Source organism: Cannabis sativa, chromosome 6 (genome assembly GCF_029168945.1).
Source record: "Cannabis sativa cultivar Pink pepper isolate KNU-18-1 chromosome 6, ASM2916894v1, whole genome shotgun sequence".
In the NCBI taxonomy this organism is placed as follows: domain Eukaryota; kingdom Viridiplantae; phylum Streptophyta; class Magnoliopsida; order Rosales; family Cannabaceae; genus Cannabis; species Cannabis sativa.
Genome location: NC_083606.1, coordinates 68,769,699 through 68,791,073, shown reverse-complemented (window position 1 = coordinate 68,791,073; position 21,375 = coordinate 68,769,699). Strand labels below are relative to the sequence as shown.

The following is a 21,375-nucleotide window of genomic DNA, read 5'->3' as shown; positions in this document are numbered from 1 at the left end:
TAGAGAAATCGTCAATGAAAGTGACGAAATACTCATAACCTCCTCTGGCTTTTACATTCAGCGGTCCGCAAACATCTAAATGCACTAACCCTAGGGGTTGTTTGGCACGCTCTCCCTTCGCAGAGAAAGAACGTTTGGTCATTTTTCCTTCTAGGCAAGACTCGCAAACTGGCAGTTCTCCTAAGACGACATTTTTTAATGGACCGTCTTTGGTTAGCCTATTGAGTCTATCAAAGCCTATATGACCTAAACGTAAATGCCATAGATAAGTTTGATCATCATTATCAATCTCTTTTCTCTTAAGGCTTCTAGGTTTAGCTACATTGAAAAGTTCAGTATTTAGTGAGATTTGAGTATCAAGTCTTAAAATATAAAGCCCTTGTTCCATGTTTGCAACACATATATGAAATCCATTACGAGAAATTGAACAATTTGAACTCGAAAAATTCAATATATAAAATTGTGTTTGTAAACATGAAATGCTAATCAAGTTTCTACTAAAATTAGGAATATATAAAACATTCTCTAAAAGTAAAAACTTCTTAGAATTAAACTTGATTCGGGCTGTTCCTCTTGCTTTAACTGATACCAACTCGCCATTTCCAACCTTAAGCTTTAACTCATCTGGGCGAAGATTCTCTCAAGTTTCAAGCAGCTGCAATGAAGAACATACATGGTTAGTAGATTCAGAATCAACAATCCAGGTGGATTTGTCGTTCTCTAAAACACATGATTCAAATACAAAAGCATCACCTTCGTTTGAATTGTCTAGAAGCCTGGGACATTGTTCTTCTTTATGTCCCTTTCCATTACAATTCACACATATAACATGATGTCTGATAATTGTACTTGAAGAAGCAGCTTTGTTAGAGCCCTCATGCTTAATCTTCTTCCTCTGATTAAAGTTTGCAATACCAGGAGGTCCCATTGCAATCAGATTCCGCTCATGGGCCCTTAACTCAGTCTCGAGTTTGTCCATGTCGGAGGAGTGAGGATTGTTCAATAAGTAAATATAGAACAAAACTATCATACTCCTGAGGAAGACTATTAAGTATGAGTCTTACCCATTGTTCCTTTGATAAATCAATTCATAGTAGATTTGCCTTTTGGAATTTCAGATTCATCAACAATAGGTGCGAGTTAATGCAACTACCAGGATGCATTTTCACACTATTGAGTTCTTTTGCAAAGATACTAACTAGGAGTGATTCGGGATGAGGGTTATTCATATTGGCACTACAACATATCAATAAACAGAAGTAAGGTTTTGGTTCTATAAATTCATACACAGGTTCAGAAAACAAATAATCACATATGTTATAAAAATACTAAATCTAACATAGTTTATTTTCCAATGTTTCCAACGAACTGATACAGTATCCCGTTTAGGCGAGAGTCAAAGCATCATCCATTGAATAGAGTTGTCAATTCATCTAAAATGTCAAACATTCTAGCAACCTTTTATTCGATCAAGATTGGAATTCAGCGTTGTCCCGTTTAGGCGAGAGTCAAGGCAATTCTATCTTATGAGCTTCTACCATTGTTTCATACTCTTGTAAGTCTTATACAGTCGCCACCATTAGGGTGAGCATAAACCATATAAAAAAATTATAAGAATACTTATCTTTCGAGATTAAACGGCGCTAACTTGCTAATGAACGTTCCTCCATTAGGGAGGATTACTCACTAAAACAATAGCTATGTAAAACCAACAATGGAGATCGAATTTCTCTTGATTAAAGCTCATTATTTTAAAAAAATATATGTATTTTGTTTAATCATTTATATTCCATATCTCAATAATGAAATATTACAAATTAAAGTAAAAACTTTAATTAAATTTCAAAAATGGAATAATTTTGAAAAATATCTTATTTAAGTTGTTTAGAAAAATCTAAATACCCAACTTAAATATTCTTCAATCAATGACTTAATTAAATATTACCAATTAAGTAGTAACCACTTAATTTAGAAGATATTCCATTTTAAGTTCCCATATTTATAAAATATCAACTTAAAAAATATCTAAAGAATCTTAATAACCAATTCCTAAAATTCCTCAACTTAATTTATAATAGGAAATTCAAAAATATTCAAATCTAAGTTGATTTGATAGATTTAACTAAATCTCAACTTAAAAAAGAATATTTAATGAAATTATAAAATTAAGATTCAGAAAGAATTTATATGGTTATAATTCCATATTTAATTAATCACAAGAAAAATACATATAGTTTTCCAGAATATAACTATTCAAACTATGTTTTTCTTAAATTAATTTCAAGGAAGAATGAAATTAATTATGTTGCTAATCAATTTTTTTTATTAGGTCAAACTAATATAATTAACCTAGCACAGTTATCCAAATCAGGCAAATGGGCCTTCACAATTGGGGTTGTTCATGTGAGGGGGGGGCTCGGTCCAGTATGTCGTACCCACTTCTAAGGCTCCCAACTTTCACACAAGGCCCAAAAGAGAGGAATTTAACCTTAAAATGAACAACTGTTATTAATTGAATAGGCTCACTACTAAATGAGCCTAAATAAAATCTATCAGTTATGATATTTTATTTAGCAACAACAACTTATGTGTATCTATAACAGAAATTAAACATATAGGCTCACACAGGCATACACATTTGGATGGATCCTATCATGTTACTAGGTCATACACAGATAAAAGAAGTTTGTAAAAATTACCTGTTACAAATTATTTACTTGATCTATCATCAATTGAACCATTGGTTAAAATTAGATCATTGGATCTATCATCAAGTTAACCAAGGCAATTTAGATCAAGCAATAATAGGTTTTAGAAAACTTACAAACAATCTAAAACACATACTCCTGCAACAAGGTTAGATTTGGATAGTTGGATGTAGGATTTATTTAATTTTAAACATGTATTTCGAAAAATAAAATTTAAAATTAAACCTACCATTTTGAAAAATTAGGTTTTGGGTAACCTAAATGTTATTTCAAAATTAAATTGCTAACTTTCCTTTTAAATTTCATGTTATTTAATAAATTAAATAATAAAATAGAAAATGGTAAATACATACCCTTTTCTTGTTTTACAATTTAATTTAAGTAAAAATAACAAAATTTAAAAGTTAACAAAAATACCTTATTTCCTCTTTTAAAATTATCATGATTATTTTGATCTTATTCTAATTAAGGTCAAGTTACCAAAAATAAATTAATATCTGACCTTAAAAAAAAAAAAATAATCAAATTTTAAAGGAAATAAGAAAAGAGGTAAGCAAAACTTTATTTTTCCTATTTTCAAAATCAAATTACACTAATATCTAAAATTAATTTTAAAAAAATAAAATTAATTTATTTCTGTTAATTAGATTTGAAATTTGAAAAATAAAAATCAACATACAAAACTACACAAAAAATCAGAATTTAATTCCATGAAATAGCATGAAAAATCGAAAAAATTGAAAAAAATGATGAACTGTACGGATGGCATGCCATGCATGCTCATCTGCGCGCGTATCTGGGGTGCACGCCGAGGAATCACGGCGCAGGAAGGCTGCTTGCAGCCATTCCGCGCGCGTGATGAGGCTGCTCATCACCCCGATTTTTCCAATTTTCAAAAATTCATAACTAATTCAAATTAAATCGAAATCGAGTTCTGTAAAAAAATAAATTGCTTAGAATTTTCCAAACTATCCAACAAAAATAATTACAGAGACAGAAACGTAACTATTTTTTTTCAGAATTCACAAACAACAATCAAACATCAATATGACACACAAAGCAACATGATACCATCCAAAACACAAGCAAATCGTTTTAAGTCCAAATTTCTTGCAAGCAAATCAATTACCATGGCTCTGGTGCCAGTTGTTGGAAGTTATTTTACCAGGAACTTAGATCTACTCACAAGTATGTTGATTTAACAACCTAAATATGAACTTCTAAAACGATAGAAAATTAAACACATAAAAGTATCAGAAATCTTACATTGGGTGCAGCGGAATATATGTCTCCTCCCACTCAGATCTCTAACCCTTGATTCCTTTCTGTAGCAGAGTATAATCAAGATCTGAGCCCGATAGTCCTTCTTTGTTGTTTCTGAATTCTACACAACCTTCCTCACTATGATTGAGGTATTACTTGATGTGTGTGGGCACTACTCTAGCACTTATAGATTTCGAAACAGTGAAGGAATAGAGAGAGAGAGGGTGGCGGCTCAGAGAGAATTTTCAGAGAGAAAATTCTGTCAGAATAATGTTGTGTATCAGTTGTGTTGAAAACTGAAGCCTTTGCCTTCTATTTATAGAAGACCACCCAGGGCTATGATTGAATTAATTGACATTTAATATTGAAAAAATCAAATGGAAAAGGGAACTTAAGTGGCCGGCCTAGGCATTGTGGAAACAAGGCTTGCCACTTTTCCAACTTTCCTTTTCCTACACTGATAGTTTCCTGTTTTGTCAAAAACTTTCAATTCCTTTGTTAAACCACATAAATGTCAAATCTAATTATTTAATAATTAAAATTAATTATCAAATAATATATTGTCATTTATTTTATTAATAATAAAACTAATTAAAGTTTCCTAATTAATAAATATGCCCTTCAAAATCTCTATTTACTGTTTTGCCCTTAATAAGTGATAAATTCTCAAATCGACACAGTCTATCTTGAGAATTTTAATTGATTAATTAAAATCAATTAAATGAGTCTTACAAGTAATATTATCTCAACTAGTGGGGGGACCATGAGTCTATATATCCGAGCTTCCAATAAGCAGATCTAGAATTTACCACTTAAATTCACTGACTTATTAATTCTTCGTTGAATCCACACATAGAACTCAGAATTGCACTCTCAGTATATAGAATGCTCTATATGTTCCACCATATAGACACATCATTAGTTATCTATTGTTATAATCCTAATGTGATCAATGATCCTCTATATGGATGATTTACACTGTAAAGGGACTAAATTACCGTAACACCCTACAATGTATTTTATCCTTAAAACACTTAACCCTGTATAAATGATATTTCAACTAAGTGAAATGAGTACTCAATAATTTATCTCGTTTGGTTAAGCTCGAAGGAAATCACCCTTTGCTTACTATTCGCCAGATAGAAGCTATAGATTCCATATTTATGTTAGCGCTCCCACTCAATCGTACTACCGTGTTCCCAAAATGTATGTATTGCCCTGACCAAAAATTAGGCTTAACTAACAAATCAAAGAACACGAATAACACTCTTGAAATTGAGCCTAACCATATCAGGATTTCGATCATGTGATCTAGGATCAACTTTTGATATTGAATTGAATAGATATTTACGGTAAGTTTCACAAATCTATTTCAAAGTTCAATATCGGTCCATTCCAATGCATACTCCATGCATCCAACCTGAGCTTTACTTTAACCTATGTTCTGGAAAGAACATAACATTTCTCCAAATGCAAGTAAACTCTGTTGTAGATTGTCATATCAGTAAAACCCAGTGTTCTGATAAATCTAGGAATACTTTATTCACATAGTCATGTTTACTTTCCACTATGTTGACAACACAATAAACATGATCAAGTATGTTAAAGGGGTTTGGATGAATTTATAAATCAAATAGACAAACAATTGATTAAGTGAACCAAAACATACACAAATGAATGAAAAATACTTCTGTTACTTTATTGATATTGAATAATTTGGATTACATTGAAATAGAGTTTTATTTAGGGCATAAAACCCAACAGTTTATATACACACTTGGCATCAAAGAGAGTGTTAGTTGCAGAATAACTAGCTGTAACTGTTGCCCCTGATTTTGCCCAAAATATGTGGACCAACCGTACAATGACACGTGGAAGGAAAGGGTTTAGCATTTGAATTAAAAAGCTAAGTGTTTATAAAGCAAAAGGTTACTGTGGATATGCCTCTCGGAGAAGGCATGCAAAGTCTCATATGCTCCCGGAGAGCAAGATGGCATCAAAGCATCTCCAGGTGATGTCAGGCTTCCTCTGAGCAGTTATCTCGCATTTAATGCCGCATGAGAGGAGGCGTATTGGAACTGCCACACACAATAAAGTTTGACGACACAACCCCCGATCTGTACCTACTAGGCTATGACCAATAAGGTCTAGTGACGGCTACTCTATGAAGAATCACATCAGTCAAAGGGGATTAAAGACTGCCCTCATAAAATCCCTACATCACCTAGGGATTAGACCGTGCATTACCCATGATATATTCATTGGGAATGTACAACTTTACTGGTAGTTACAGAAATGCATGTACCTTAATTCTGGGGATCACCCCACAAAAACACTATAAATACCCCCCAAAGCTCATTAAAGAGGGGTCAAAAAATTCTGGGTTGCACAAGTGCTAGAAGAGTAAAAACTCACCAAGAACATTCTCTGTATTAAATACTATCATAAATACACAGACTCGTGGACTAAGGCTCATTAACGCCACAACCACGTAAAAATCTCTCTCTTAGTTTCTTATAGATCTCTAAACTATTATTATTTTATTGGTTGCCGAAAACCTCGGTCAACAGTAACGTTAAACAAACCAAACTAACTTAACTAACTAAACCAATTCTAAGACATTCTATGAACATCATTCACAAATTTCTTAGGCAATTTAAAAAGATTTATTGTTTAAATTGAGATAAATGGCCAAACTGCATGTAACGCCCTAATGCTAAGGCACGCTACAGTGCCTTTTCAATTATTGTGCAATCTTTGCTAATCAAAGAAATTTCTCGAAAAACATGTCAAATTAAAACTTTTGCTTTAAATATTAAACTTTGTAATATAATATAATATTTACAAATCCCGGGATCCCGATTTCAAACTTCGTAAAATTTACTTTTTAAACTTTACATTTCAAAATACATAATTCACAGGTCGCACAGCGACTTTCAAAATATAACACCCAGATGTCCCGAGACCGAACACTCCAGGTCGCGCCGCTTGACATGTACAATCTCACCCGAGCTCAAGTTCATTCCTGTTCAGCCTTCGCCTTTCCTTTACCTACACATGGAAGTAGAAACTGTGAGTCAACAGACTCAGTAAGAAATGCATATAACATACCATATAATTTCCGACCTGTAAATAGGCGCCCATACACCCATTTACAGAGCTTAACAGATGAGTATGAACGTTCTAACTAGGATACGACCATGTACCATGTACCACATGCACTCAGTATACCATCGTACTAGTGTAGGTAGGGTATGGACCGCACCTTGAGTACCGTTAAGTGTTGTACCACAGACACCTCGTACCTTTCCGTACAAGTGCTGGTAACACCATGATGTACTTCCAAACATCATACACCTTACCAATGCACTCTGTACCGCAACCGTATAGGTGTTGGTAGTGTATGAATCACAACAAATAAGCATGTATATATATTAACACATACATACATTCGAATATTCATATCACACATTATACACAGTTCTTACCTGTTTTCCGAATTCAAGTGTCTTTGGCCAGGCACGAACGGAATTCACGTGCTAGATGGATGCCCTAATCACAATAATAGTAATACAGATGAGTGACTCGCTAAATCACTTTCCGGGACTTAAAACTTGAAACTAAAAGTTTCCCTATCGATAAACCTCATGGCAATACCCTAAATATCTCAAAATTGGTCAAAACTAGGGTTCTGGAAAATCCCCCAACAGGCAGACCGGTTCCCAACCGGCATCCCGGTTCTGGGTCACCAACCGGTCGACCGGTTGGTACAGACCACCCAGAACCGGAATTTCGGTTCTACTGCTGGGAACCAAAAATCCTCCCCCTTGATTCAATTCAATCCCAAACCTTACCAAACTCTCCAGTATACCTATACAATGCATACACAATGATTTCCAGACAGTAATTCTCAGAATAGACCATCACAACTCAAGTTGCCATTAATGAACAAAGCTTTGCATTTAAAACTTAAACTTGAATCAAACCAACAACACACAGTAAAACCAGCTACTAGGAGTTAAAATCAACTCAAAAGAACCCTAAAATTCAAACCCTAAACTTACCTAAACCTAACAGCCACTATATCACAATTTCATTAATTCAAACTAACATAAACTTGAAAATTCACATACACAAGGATTCTAGGGTTTACCTTAGTTTGATTCTCCTTGAAATCTTGGTAGAAATCACAAATTTCAGCAAGTAATCCCTTGGTTCCTAGCTGGTTCGAAGAGAGAGATGAAGGAAAGAGAGCTCTTCTTGATTTTTTTTTTGGTATTTTTCTAATTTCTTGATTTTTCTTCAAATGAGACAAAAGGATTTTTAATTAATCCTTTGCTGAAAACCAGCTTGCAAGGTGTCATTTACTAAGGGCAGCCACCTACCCCTCACCCAATAAAAATGACTAAAAGGCCCTTAAGGTTAAAACTTGGTTAATTCTAAAGTTAGGGGTAAAATGGTCAATTCCATAACCCCGCTCAATCCCGATAAAATATTTTTTTCTAAAATATTTTCCCACTATGAAATAAGGTTCTAAACTTACCCATGTGATCAATCTAGCCATCCATCGCATTTTCCGTTGTCGCCGAGCAAAAATTACAAAATTAACATATTTCACATATAAGCTAAATAATACCCATAGAGTTTAATAAAATCTCCGAAATTGAGAAATTATAACTCTAATATTTATTTCTAAATATTGGGGTCCACATTAAAAATAAATTCACAAATAATAATAAAATAATAAAAATTAGTGCTAATTGCCTTTTCTAATCCATATTACTAGAGCGGTCATTACACTGCACCTTATGAATTTTTTTACCTTATGAAATATAGTACTTATGTTAATTTTTGTAATTTAAATTAAAATTAATTTGAATTTTAAGAAATATTTCTCATTATCAATATATAATTAATAATAAACTAAAAACAAAATTTTGAAATTTTGAATATATAGCGTTAATGTAATAAACAATCGTATCAATATTTTGTTAGCACTTACGATAAAACTTAGCAGAAATAAAAATTCATAGAACCTAGTTAGAATTGTATTTTTAAAAGTGAGAATAGAAAACAATTTTTTGTCATTTTAAAAATTTATTGGTGTTTAGCACAAATTTTTAAAACTATTTTTAAAATTTTTTCTTACTAAAAAAATTAATATTTTAACATCATACCATGACATGATCCCATCCGGATTCGGATTCGGGTATGATTTCGGGTCTAGAATCCAGTATGCAAGCAAAAATATAAAATATAATATGTTAGACCAAAAAAAATTATTTTTAAAAATTACAAACAATATTTTGATGTTTTCTAATTTTTTAAAACTCAATTTTAAATTTTTTTTAAAAAAAATTTTAACATACGACTCCTACTAGTTTTTAGTTTTTAAGCGATGAAGTGAGACAACCTCTAAAATTCTTATATTCATTAATCAATAGGATACACGAACTACAAGTCAAAAATGAGAACAACATCTACAAAGCACTATTATTATTATTATATTATATATTATTATTATTATTTATGTTTCGTAATTGCTTACAATAAGCAAGAGTTTTCAATTGGTATTTTTAGAGTGTGTTGTCAATGTTCAATGTTAAAATTTCTTAGAAAAATAAATGTTACTTTAGAATATGGGATATTAGTAGGAAGAGTTGAATTTGGGAAAATAACTAAAATGGATATATTTTAATTGGATTATTAGGTATAAAGATGACTTTAATTATCTTCTTACTTAGGCCTTTACTAAAATCACCATCACTTTCATTTTTTTAGAAGAATACCTAATGCCAATGAAACTCAATAGGGATGGTGAATTAGAAATATTATCATTGATGAATGATATTTGCCAAAATGTGACTTCTAATACAATTTAAAAAATCAGGTCACCAAACAATACTAAAAATAACGAATCAACTACCACATTAATTTTGTTCTAAAACAACAACAATATTTATAATAATAACAAACATCATGAAAATTACTATAGGGAAATTTGATTTTCTATACTTAGAAAATCAAAAAATTTGATTTCTAAACCAATAATTTAAACCCTAAAAAAACTATACCTTTTTTTTTTTCAAAACCCCAAAAATACCCCCAAACTAAAACTATCTCTCTTTCTCTCTCTATCTAGCCGGTCCCAAGAATCCCACACCCCAGGTCCGATGGTCGGACCATGGGGTCCGATGGGGTCCGACCAATCGGACCCATCGGACCCCAAGGTCCGACCATCTGACCTCTCTCTTCCCCTCTCTCTCAAATCGCGGAAAAAAAAAAAATTAAAAGCCGGTCGGACCTTCGGGTCCGATGGGTCCGATGGTCGGACCCATCGGACCCGAAGGTCCGACCATCGGACCTCTTTCTTCCTCTCTCTCCAAAATCGCAGAAAAAAAAAAAATTTAAAAGACGGTCGGACCTTGGGGGTCCGATGGGTCCGACCATCGGACCCATCGGACCCCCAAGGTCCGACCATCGGACCTATGTCTTCTTCCCTCTCTCAAATCGCAGGAAAAAAAAAAAGTTTCAGAGACTGGGGTTGCTCTTTCGGGTTGGGGTTGGGGTCGGAGGGGTTGGGGTCGTGGTCGACGGGGGTGAGGGTGGTGATCGGCGTTGGGGTTGACGTGGGTGGGTGAGGGTGGTTCGGGTGAGGGTGGGCGGTTGGGGTGAGATAGAGGGAGAGAGAGATGATGCAGAGAGAGAGAGAGAATATTGTGAGGGGGGTATTTTTGGGGTTTTGAAAAAAAAGGAATAGTTTTTTTAGGTTTTAAATTTTTGGTTTAGGGAAAATTTTTTTTGATTTTCTAAGTATAGAAAATCAAATTTCCCTATTATAATTGTGTAAATGATATTTGCTACAACAGTACTTAAAGTTTTGAGTTTGTAACTGATATAAACTTAATTATTTTTTTAGGAGCATAAATACCCATTTTCGTTCAATTTCGTTAATAGACTCTGTTAGTGTCTTAAATAAAATATATATGTAATGTAAGATCCAAATTCAAAATTATTAGGTATGATCAGAAACATGTAATATTAGTATTAGTTATTTTTCAATCTTCTTTCAACAATTACAAATTTAAAATATTAACTGAGTACAAAGTACAAACTTATACAATTGGAAGTATATGCAACTTACAAATTTAAAACAATTTAAATTTTAGGTAAAATATTCTTGTACATTAAGAATATTTAGTAAAGAAACAACTGTAATAACATTGTAAACAGGGCCGGCCCTGACTTTTAGTGGGCCATAGAAAAAAAAATTATTTTGGGCCCTTATTTAGGAAAAAATATGGTATTTTTCAAAATCAGTAAAAAAAAATAGTATAATTTTAAAAGGTAAATATTTTTTTTTGGGCCCCTGGAATAGGTGGGCCCTAGGCACAGGCCTAGCCCGCCTATGCCCAGGGCCGGGCCTGATTGTAAACCAACGTTAACTCAACTAATATTAGAATATGAAAATACTAACCATATTATAAATATTTTTTATGAAAGTCTTTTGTTGAATTGTCAATATAAAATATCTACAAATAAGACTAAAATTATTGTAGCATTATCCATTCGTAATTATTGATACATTTATTATCGGAGTGTTAATTAAACTGATAACCAATTATAATGCAACTATATAAAAAAATAATAATATTTTTAGATTTGTGGCGCGAGATGAATGATGAATGCAATCATAATTGAATAAATCCAGTATTAAAATTCTAGAAAAAATGTTAATGCAACGGTCATAATATTACCTACTGTAGTGATATATATTTGGTCATTATACCTGATTTTTGAATTGATCGGGAACTTGAAATTTATTTCTTACAAATTTACATTTTATGAATTTGTAAATTAAATTTAGGAGTATTAGTTTTATGGAATATGAATTATAAATCAGGGTGTTTCATACAAGTTTTTCTGCAAAAGTTTTCTCTATCGATTATGGTTGCTTTTCGATTTGAGTTTGTTCTTCTTCTCAAGTGATGTCGTCAGAATTAATGGTGCATTCCTTGTCTACCGGAGCTTTTCCATCGTTGTCGGCCTCATTGCATCTTACGGAGGTTTCAATCCCAGGAAGCGTGAATCGTGTGGGTTGAAGGTGTGTGTAAAAAATATTTGTGTACTTTTTTTATTGGATTAATTGTGTAATAATTTATTTGGCCGACCCACTATTTTTTTTATAGTATTATTGTCTTTTTTGGTTATAACTGAAAAACATCTTAAATTTTAAATATCATAATTATTAAATAATAATTTTTTAAAATAAAATTAAACAAACATGTACTTGTTTTTATCTAGTATATATATTGTGTTAATTTTTGCTATTTTTTTTTTTTATTTTTAATCCAAGACATGTAAGATAGGGTAATAAAAACAAATAAACTAACCTAAATGCTAGATTGTAGATATTTGGATTTATTTTTATAAGTACTTTTTTTTATTATTATTTGTATATAATATACTCAAACCAATTAATGTTTTACTTGCATGTTATGAATATCTTTGTTAAAAAAAATGCCATCACTATCATTGAAAATAATATATGTATCACATGCATAACATGACATAAGTCTTAATTGTAAAATGTTCCATTGCTTGTTTTTTAATCCATTTTCTTAATACTCACGAGTTGCCACCTTAACATGAAAAGACAATTAATTCTTGTACTTAATTTACACATGCATGTTGTTAATTTGCTAGATAAATTTTTCATAAAATTCCCAACAATTCATAATGGGGAAAATATATAGGTTCAAATTTTTTATTGTATATGTATAATTTTTTTTTAAAAATATATACATTTAAATTTTATTTTTCACAATGTATATTGTTTGAAATTTTCTTAAATATACAAGTGGTTTAAATAATTACAAAAATGTCTCTTAAATGATAAAATTTATAAAGAGTCACTATAAAGAAAAGCTAATTTTAATGATAATTACTTAAATGTGGATGTATATGTATAAAATACTTCTTAATGAGTATTACTTATGAATGGTATTGATTACTAAACAAATTTAACAATAAATATTAATTTTAAAAATATCAAACCGTCGAATTTTGATCTAATAACGAATAATGAAATCACAAATTTGAATTTCTATGCTTAATTTAACTACTTAATTAAAAAATATATCAAAAATATCTCTTTTTACACTATATCAAAAATATGTTCATACAAAAATATTTAACTCAAACTCAACTTTTTATTTTCTTATTTTTCTTGCTAATTTTTTTTTTAATTTTTTTTTACCGATGGAACAATCTCAGCCCATATGATATAAAAATGAGATTTTTTTTTTAATTAGATAGAAAAATTAAGCATAAAAACTCAAAATTTTCTAATTTTACCTATTCATGGGTAATACCCATATTCATGGGTAATACCCATTAATAGTGCACACATATATGTATACTAGAAGAAAGTTACGTACAAGGCACGTATGCATAGTTTTATGTTAGTCGCTATATATGTAACTGTAAAAATTGTAAAAAAAAAAAAAAAAGGTCACCATAATAGTTCGTGACCTCTTTTTTATTGAATTAATCTTTGCCCCCTAACTAAGTCAGATATGAAATTGTTAATATTCATTTGACTACTCAAAGGGGCAGCAAATCCACATCTTTCTCAATTGTATCCAAGTTAAATTTGCAAAATTCAGTCTAAATTATCATTTGAAGTAACATAATTTCTAGCTAAAATCCACTGAAAATCATAAATAATATAGAAAAAAAATCCAGATTAAATAGTGTGTTTAGTGCTAGCTATACCTCAAGAAAAACAAAATTAAGAAGAATGAGCTCTCAATCAAGCATCACCAATAATAGTGTCCAATATAGCAACAGTCATTTCACTACTCACTGGAATCTACATCAGTCCCACCTAATGGTCAAAACTAAAGATTATCATAGAAATCTCAGTATTCATACATATAAAAACAATATATGATCAAGATAAAGAAACAAAAATAGCGAGATTCAAGCTTCGAAAGTGAAAAAAATGAGAAGCAGATTGAAAGTAAACAGAATATGAACCTCAATGAAGATGTAGAAGAAGTGGATGCTTAGAATATGATTGTATTAGTCCAATCCAAAACAAACCAAATGAAACCCAACTAACAACAATTCAATGAGTCTTATTCTGATCTACCATAATAAGTTGGGATGCTTCACCTCCAAAGTGTTTCTCAACTTCTCCAGTCGTACCAGCTGGTTTCTTCACTCCTATAGGTTAAACATTAAAATAACCACATAAAAAGCTAAGAAAAGTCAGCACTTCATGTTAAAATTTGTCTCCCAACACCAGAGGGGTCCTGGCCTAATGAATCAATATAGAGTCTAAAAGTTAGAAAATCTAATAAACGTAAAAGCTTGCAGCAGATTAAAATCTTCAATTAAGAAAAGAAATACTCACTATGCCTTATAACATTAATTCCAATAGCCTTTTCAAGTGCCTTAGCTTTTGAACCATCATGGACATACTCATACAACCCTAACAAAAAAACAAAAAATATAACTTTATATTGAAGAAAAATAGCAGCATGAACATGAAACCTTTTAACAAATTTAAAAAGGAAATTACCAGCAGAATTGCTGAACACTGCAATATTGGGTCTGAAGACTGCTTTACACTCGTCCAACGAGGAGGCAAGAGGAGCCCAAAGATTCAATTGATAAGGGGCAGTGATTGTATTATCTTTATCAAACACAACATCCTTGAATTTCCTTTTACGAAGTTCAAACCAATCAATGTACATACTTGGTTTCGTTAGAACTGATGATATATGTTGAATTCACACTTGATAATATTAGGGATGAGTCACTCAAAAATCTTGGTTTCGGTACAACCGATAATGTCTGAGATTGACACCGAATGGCGACATCATCTCCTTCTTGGAGTTCTCCAATTTTGTTCATGCTAACACTGGCTTAATCAAGAATTGTATTTCAATTTAAGTGCTCATCATATACTGCACCCATCCATATTCATCAATTATATCCACTTCTAATTTGTTTCACATTTTAAAAAAAATAATGATCGAAAATTTAAAGTCCTTGAACGGGAAAAAAGAAAAAGAGAAATTGAGATGAAAGCATCACCGGAATAGCAGCGAAGTTGCTACTTGAATTATTTTTGAATGATAAGAGCTTAGCAATTGGCAGGTATCAAACCCCAAATTGTCGTCTTTATCATCATCATCGGCCTTGGCGAACTGCGAAACCAACCCTCAATCGGCATTAGCGTTGGCAGCGATTGAAAGTTTCAATTGAATTTTTTTAAGCTTCCACCCTTAATCGTGGAAAAGCTATTTTACCAACTCTCAATCGGAGATATGTTAAAAAAAAAAAAAGCTCTCAATCGGGGATGACTCCGTATGAAATCTCTGATTGTTTTTTTTTTAAATGGGTTGTGATATTTAATATGAGTTCAAATATCAATTTAAATATTAATGGGATTTGTTTTATTATTATTTTATTATATATAAATAATATTTTATTATTTTATTAAATAAAAATAAAAAATCACCCATGAATTTCTCATAAACCAAGAATTTCAGCTATATAGGCACAGTTTATATAGAATAAATATGCTAGTTAAAACATCTACTTTGCACTTGCAAATTATGTTATGGTCTTACAATAGTTTGTATAATTTTTTATGCGTTTATTTGGTACATTATATTAGATTATATGTTTTATTAAATTGTGTTATATATTATACTTTTATATATATTATATTAAATTTTAATTTAAATTACAAGTTAGTATCAAATATTTATTTCACTATATAAAAATATAACACATGATACAATTCAATATAATACCATCTTAATAAATGGAACATATGATACATAAATTTAAAAATATATGTATTATAATTGGTACAAATATTTTTTTAAATAATTATTAGCTAATACAAATTTAAATATTTTATGTTTAGATTATAATTTAACAAAATAAATATTATAACGATATTGTTATATACATAGTAATATTTAAATAATCATAAAATCAATTTTTTTCAAAAGAAAAAAGAAAATCTTCATATAAGCATACATATCTATACTAGGTTGATGTTACGTACAATGCACGTATAATTAGTTTTTTTTTAATTAGGTTTAAATTAAGTGATGTTAAGTGCAATACATGTATGTTCATTTTTTTTTAATTAGGTAATGTATTTTTAATTTTTAATTTTTAAAATAGGGTTTAAGATTTTGATCTTTGAGATTTCGTTTAGCTATTGCGGCTACATTAGTGTGCTTTTTAGATGTGATTATATATACGTACTGTACAATAAAAGAATGAATTTCATTATTATATGTATTTTATATTGATCTCTATATAAAAAAATTATATTAGAAAATATTTTTACAAAATTTGAGTTTGATTAGAGAATTAATTACTTTCAAAATAGATGATGACTGTTGGTACTGGAATGGTGAATCAAATGGGAGTTTCAGTGTAAGTAGTGCGTACTCGCTGCTGCAACAAAGCAAGTCCTCTCGATTTGTATCTAACAACTTTGAGTTCTGGAAAGAGTTGTGGCAGCTGAAAATACCCCCAAAAGTTAAAAACATGTTGTGGCGTGCCTTGACTAACTGCCTCCCAACTTGCCTAAATCTTGTCACCAAACATGTAAATGTTTCTATCCTTTGCCCCATGTGTGCTACACAACCTAAAAACACCTCTCATGCCTTGGTTGAGTGTTCTTTGGCTACTGCATGTTGGCAGCACCTTGGTGTTCCCTATGTGGCTCCCCCAGGTACATTTGCATCTTGGTTTGAACTCACATTTTCTTCTTCTGCAACCGATGATATGTGTAAAATTGCTATGGTTTGTTGGGCATTGTGGAAAGCGCGGAATAAAAAAGCGTGGAAGAATCAAACTTCCTCTTTGAATGAGGTTATGATATCAGCAACTACTTCTCTTGATCATTGGAGAAAAGCTCAGGATATTACTTCTCTCTCATCTATATTCCTTAACAATTTAGGTGATAGAAATGAGCTTTGGGTCAAACTGGTGTTGGAAACTGTTGACCGAGATTTTCGGCAACTACTAAAATATGATTATAATATTGAGCTGTAAGAAAGTGAGAGAAAGATTTTTACGTGGTTGGGGCGTTAATGAGCCTTAGTCCACGAGTCTTTGTTATTAATGGATGTATTTAATACAGATTCTACACTTGAGAGAATGTCCCCTTTATAAATACAGAGAATGTTCTTGGTGAGTATTTACTCTTCTTGCTCATATGCAGCCCAAGATTCTCGATCCCATTTAATGAGCTTTGAGGGGATATTTATAGTGTTTTGGTGGGGTAATCCCTAGAATTGTTCTTACAAACGTATCTGTAAGTATCCATAAAGTTGGGTATTCCCAATGAATATACCATGAGTAATGCATGGTCAAATCCCTAGGTGTTGTAGGGTTTTTATGAGGAATGTTATTTTTGCCTTGTGATTGATGTGACTCTTCGCAGAGTAGCCGTCGCTAGACTTAAATGATTATTACTGTGGCGCTGCTGTTTGGAGGTTGTGCCGTCAGACTTTATTGCGTGTTGCAGTTAGGGCTGCACATTTAGACCCGCAAACACGGAAAACCCGACCACCCGCCCCGACCCGCAGCCAAAAAAACCGATCCCCTTAAAACCCGTGTAGTCGGGTCGGGTTCAACCCGAAAAAGACCCAAACGGGTTTCGGCTTCGGGTTTTGTTAATTGATTTTTTTTTGTTCGGGTTATAACCCGTAATCCGATAGTGTACTCTCTTTAATATTTATCTATACTTTTCTTATATATATATATGATAGATATATTTAATTATTAATTTAATATAATTGAAAAAGTAACCCTATAATATTAATGCCTAACCTATTTTGTATTCTTTCCAGGCTTCCATCCAATCAGTGAATAGTGCTATTTAATAATATTTTTTTGAAGTTGACTGAGTTAATAGTAATACTATTTAATAATAATTTTTGAAGTTGATGTGATTAAATAGTAATACTATTTTTTTTAATAATATTCAATTTTTAAACAAAAGTTCAGCATTGCCATGCCTGCCTATTTATCTTCACTGCCTATTCATCTCCACTTCGCCCGGTGTGGATCGGAATCGGACGACTCGTCACCGACTCACTCTCACCCACACCAGTCGACTCGAGTCGTCGTCACCCACACTGAGTCACTGAGTCACCCACCCTACCCTTAAACCATTACCACGCATGGTAGGCACACACGCTTCTTCTTCTCCAAGACCGGCGACGGCGACTGGTTCTTCTCCGGCGGAGTCGCATCCCAGAGCAGTCGGCTCAGTTCATTTCAAACCATAAATTAATCATTGGGGCTCAGCCTAATAGGACCCGAACCCGACTACACCTAACCCGCAATAGCCCGACCCGATACCCGACGCACCCGAACACCCGAAAATCGGGTTCGGTTGTGCATTTCTAAGATTCGAAGCCCGAAAACCCGAACCCGAAACCCCGAAAACTCGAAAACTCGACCCGTGTGCACCCCTAGTTGCAGTCCCAACACGCTTCCTCCCATGCAGCATTAAATGCGACTTGATTGCTCAGGAGAAGCCTGACACCTCACGGAGAGGCTTTATGTTATGCGAGCTTCCGGGAGCACCTTGCACTCCGGGTGCCTCCTCCGGGACCTATGCCCAGGGTGCTTCCTTGTGGCATGCAAAGACTTAGCAAATATTTACAAGTTATCTGATCCACGTGTCCCTGTTCGATTGGCCCACGTACATTGGGTGAAATCAGGGGCAACATTTACCCCCCAAGCCTTGTTTACTTGGAAAATAAACCAAGGCTTGCTCAGGTGCCTCCGGTTGACTCCTCGGTTCCCTGGCTCAAGCTCAGAGCGCGTGGGGGCGTATTTAATGATGGCATTTAATGCAGCGATTCGCTTTTTGCAGAGGTGTCTCCGGCCGACTCCTCGGTTTCCCGGCACGAGCTTGGGGCGCGTGAGGGTGCGTCTAATGATGGCATTAAATGCAGCGATTCGCTTTTTGCAAAGGTCGATTCGTTTCATGCCCATTGATTGATGCGGCGCATTAATGGTGTCAGGCTGATACTCAAACGTTTCCACCGCTTTTATTGCAACTCAATCTGGCCCGTTGATCTTTGGGTATTTGAATCGTGCGTTTCCCCCACCGTTCGATTGGTAGGTGGTAACACCTGTTCCTCATGTACTTTTGCCTATAAAAGCCACCACCTTTCCTTCATTTCGGTTACTTTCCATTCCTTGCCATTTTTGCTCGAATTTCCCAGAGAGAAAATTCTTCAAAAATAGCACGAAACTTTTGAACACTTTGCCATTTTTCCCAGTTCTTCCTTGCTTGCTGTTATCAGTCCTTCTCGTCTTTACTCGACTAAAATCAGGACCCCCAGTTCAACACTTCACTGTAAGTTTCTTGCATCCTTTGGTAATGACATGCTTTTACTTGCTTCGTTTGTTTTTTCTGGGTTCGCATTTTGAGATTTCTGGGTATGCAAGTGTTTGGGTTCTTCATGTATTCTGTTTCGTGTTTACTGCTTTAGTTGTAGGATCGCCATTACCATGCCTCTGTTATTATTGTGCATTTTCGTTGAAGAAAACCATACGTTCTTCGTTCAACGGTTGCTTAGGGCATAGAATAGGGTCTTTTTCTTTCTGTTCCCCTTACTGTGTAAAACCACCTTCTGCGATTTTACTGCACCCGACACTTGTTCAGGGAATCTTTCTAGGGTTTCCCATATGACACGTGTCCGGAGGGGGCCTCTTTCCAGCGGTTAGGGGACCCCCATTCCCTTTTTCTTGACTTAGGGTTTGGTATGGGACCTAACTGCTGGAATTTTCTCTTTCTTTTTTGTTTTTCACAGAATAGAAAATGTACGCTCTGGTTCGAAGTCTTCGAAGAAGAGCGGGAAACGCATGGCCACTTTGGAGGAGGTTTCCCTGGGACCCGTTGCCCAGGAGGGGTATAAGTCCCGAGCAACTGGGTGGGAAGCGGCTGAGCTTCATTCCACCTTAACCTGTCCCCATCAACTGGAGAATATTGTGGACGTTGCTGGGATCAAACCTTCCACTTCGGGGACCTATCACCGGCCACCTCGCGACTCGGAGACGCCTAACCATAATTACGGCGGCTTCGGAGCCTGGAGCCAGACGCACCTGATGGCCGGTGCCATGCTCCCACTTCAGGACTACTTTGTTAATTTTCTTGTTTTTGTCGGCCTTGCGCCATACCAACTCATTCCTCAAGCTTATCGCCTGCTCTCAGGCTTGTTTATTTTTTATGCCGCCCGCGGATGGGGATCTCCTCGCCCGGCGAAAATTTTGTATTTTTATGAACTTGTATCCGTCCCCAAGAAAGGGGACAAACTTAAGGACGGTTTCTATGGGTTCCGGATCCATCCCGCTAACGAAGGGGTGGTTCCGTATAATAGGTAGACTCACGTCAAGGAGTATCGCCATCGCTTTTTCTTTTCCTTCGGGTTCAGGGCAGTGGATCACCCGGAGCTCCTTACTGAGTGGGTGAGGATCCCACCCTATCAGCGGACGACCCCTACACAGACCTTCCACCGGAGGGCCCAGGCCTTTGCCTCCTACGACCGAGCCGATCTCGATGTCGGGGGTTTGGTCACCACGGAAAACTGCAGGAAGGCCAAACTTATCCTTCCGCATCAATCCGTGGAGGACTCTAACCTCTCACGGGTCATCTATCCCAATGTAAGGGCGCCGGTCGCGGAGAAGACTTTCCGGGACGAGATTATCGCCACGGCAGAGAAAAAATATCAAGACTATCTCTACCGGAAGGCCCAGGAGAAGGCATACTCTCAGGCCCAGGCGGCCTCGGGGAGGGGACTTCGCGTGGGGAGTCCGGTGGTACGAAGAAGCCAGGCGATTGCCGGGAAGTCCGAGGCTAAATTTTTTGACAAGATTCTTCAAGAAGAGATTGGGGATCGTCCCGCCGGGAGGCCCCTCCGCATTGAGGATTCTTCGGAGAGAAAAACCCCCAGGCCACAGCCTTCGGTTCCAGAGCCAAACTCAGGGGCTCCTGGTGCTAGCACCTCCGGTGCCGGCGGTAAGTCTCCTTTGATAATTTGTTATGTTCCTTTCGTTGGCGAATACGCCAATCGTAGGCCTGTAGGGTTTGACGAGCATCTTCATAGGTTTAGGATGCCAACGACCCGGTGGGGGGATCGTTTGAAGGAATTTTACTTTTCAAACTTAGGAGATTTTCTAGGTCGGTCCCGGATGGGCTCTGGCCCTCCGAAACCTATTCCCTTAGGTCCTTCTGCTTACATTACGTCCAGCAGGTTCCGGCCTTCGGACAACTATCTCGGAGATGATGCTGCCAGCATTAAAGTTCAGGACTTTGCTAGGGCCGAATTAGGAAGTCCGGGTA

At 34.6% G+C, this 21,375-nt stretch overlaps 1 protein-coding gene across 1 annotated transcript; it reads right to left on the bottom strand.

Moving 5' to 3' along the window:
* Positions 1–13,779: 13,779 nt before the first annotated feature.
* LOC133039374 (phosphatidylglycerophosphate phosphatase 1, chloroplastic/mitochondrial-like) lies at positions 13,780–14,734 on the bottom strand. Its single transcript, XM_061118257.1, has 3 exons — positions 14,560–14,734; positions 14,392–14,469; positions 13,780–14,201 (listed from the first exon to the last, which is right to left on the bottom strand). The coding sequence occupies exons 1-3, from the start codon at positions 14,732–14,734 to the stop codon at positions 14,104–14,106; spliced, it is 351 nt and encodes a 116-aa protein (XP_060974240.1). The 3' UTR covers positions 13,780–14,103.
* Between the last annotated feature and the right edge of the window lie 6,641 nt (positions 14,735–21,375).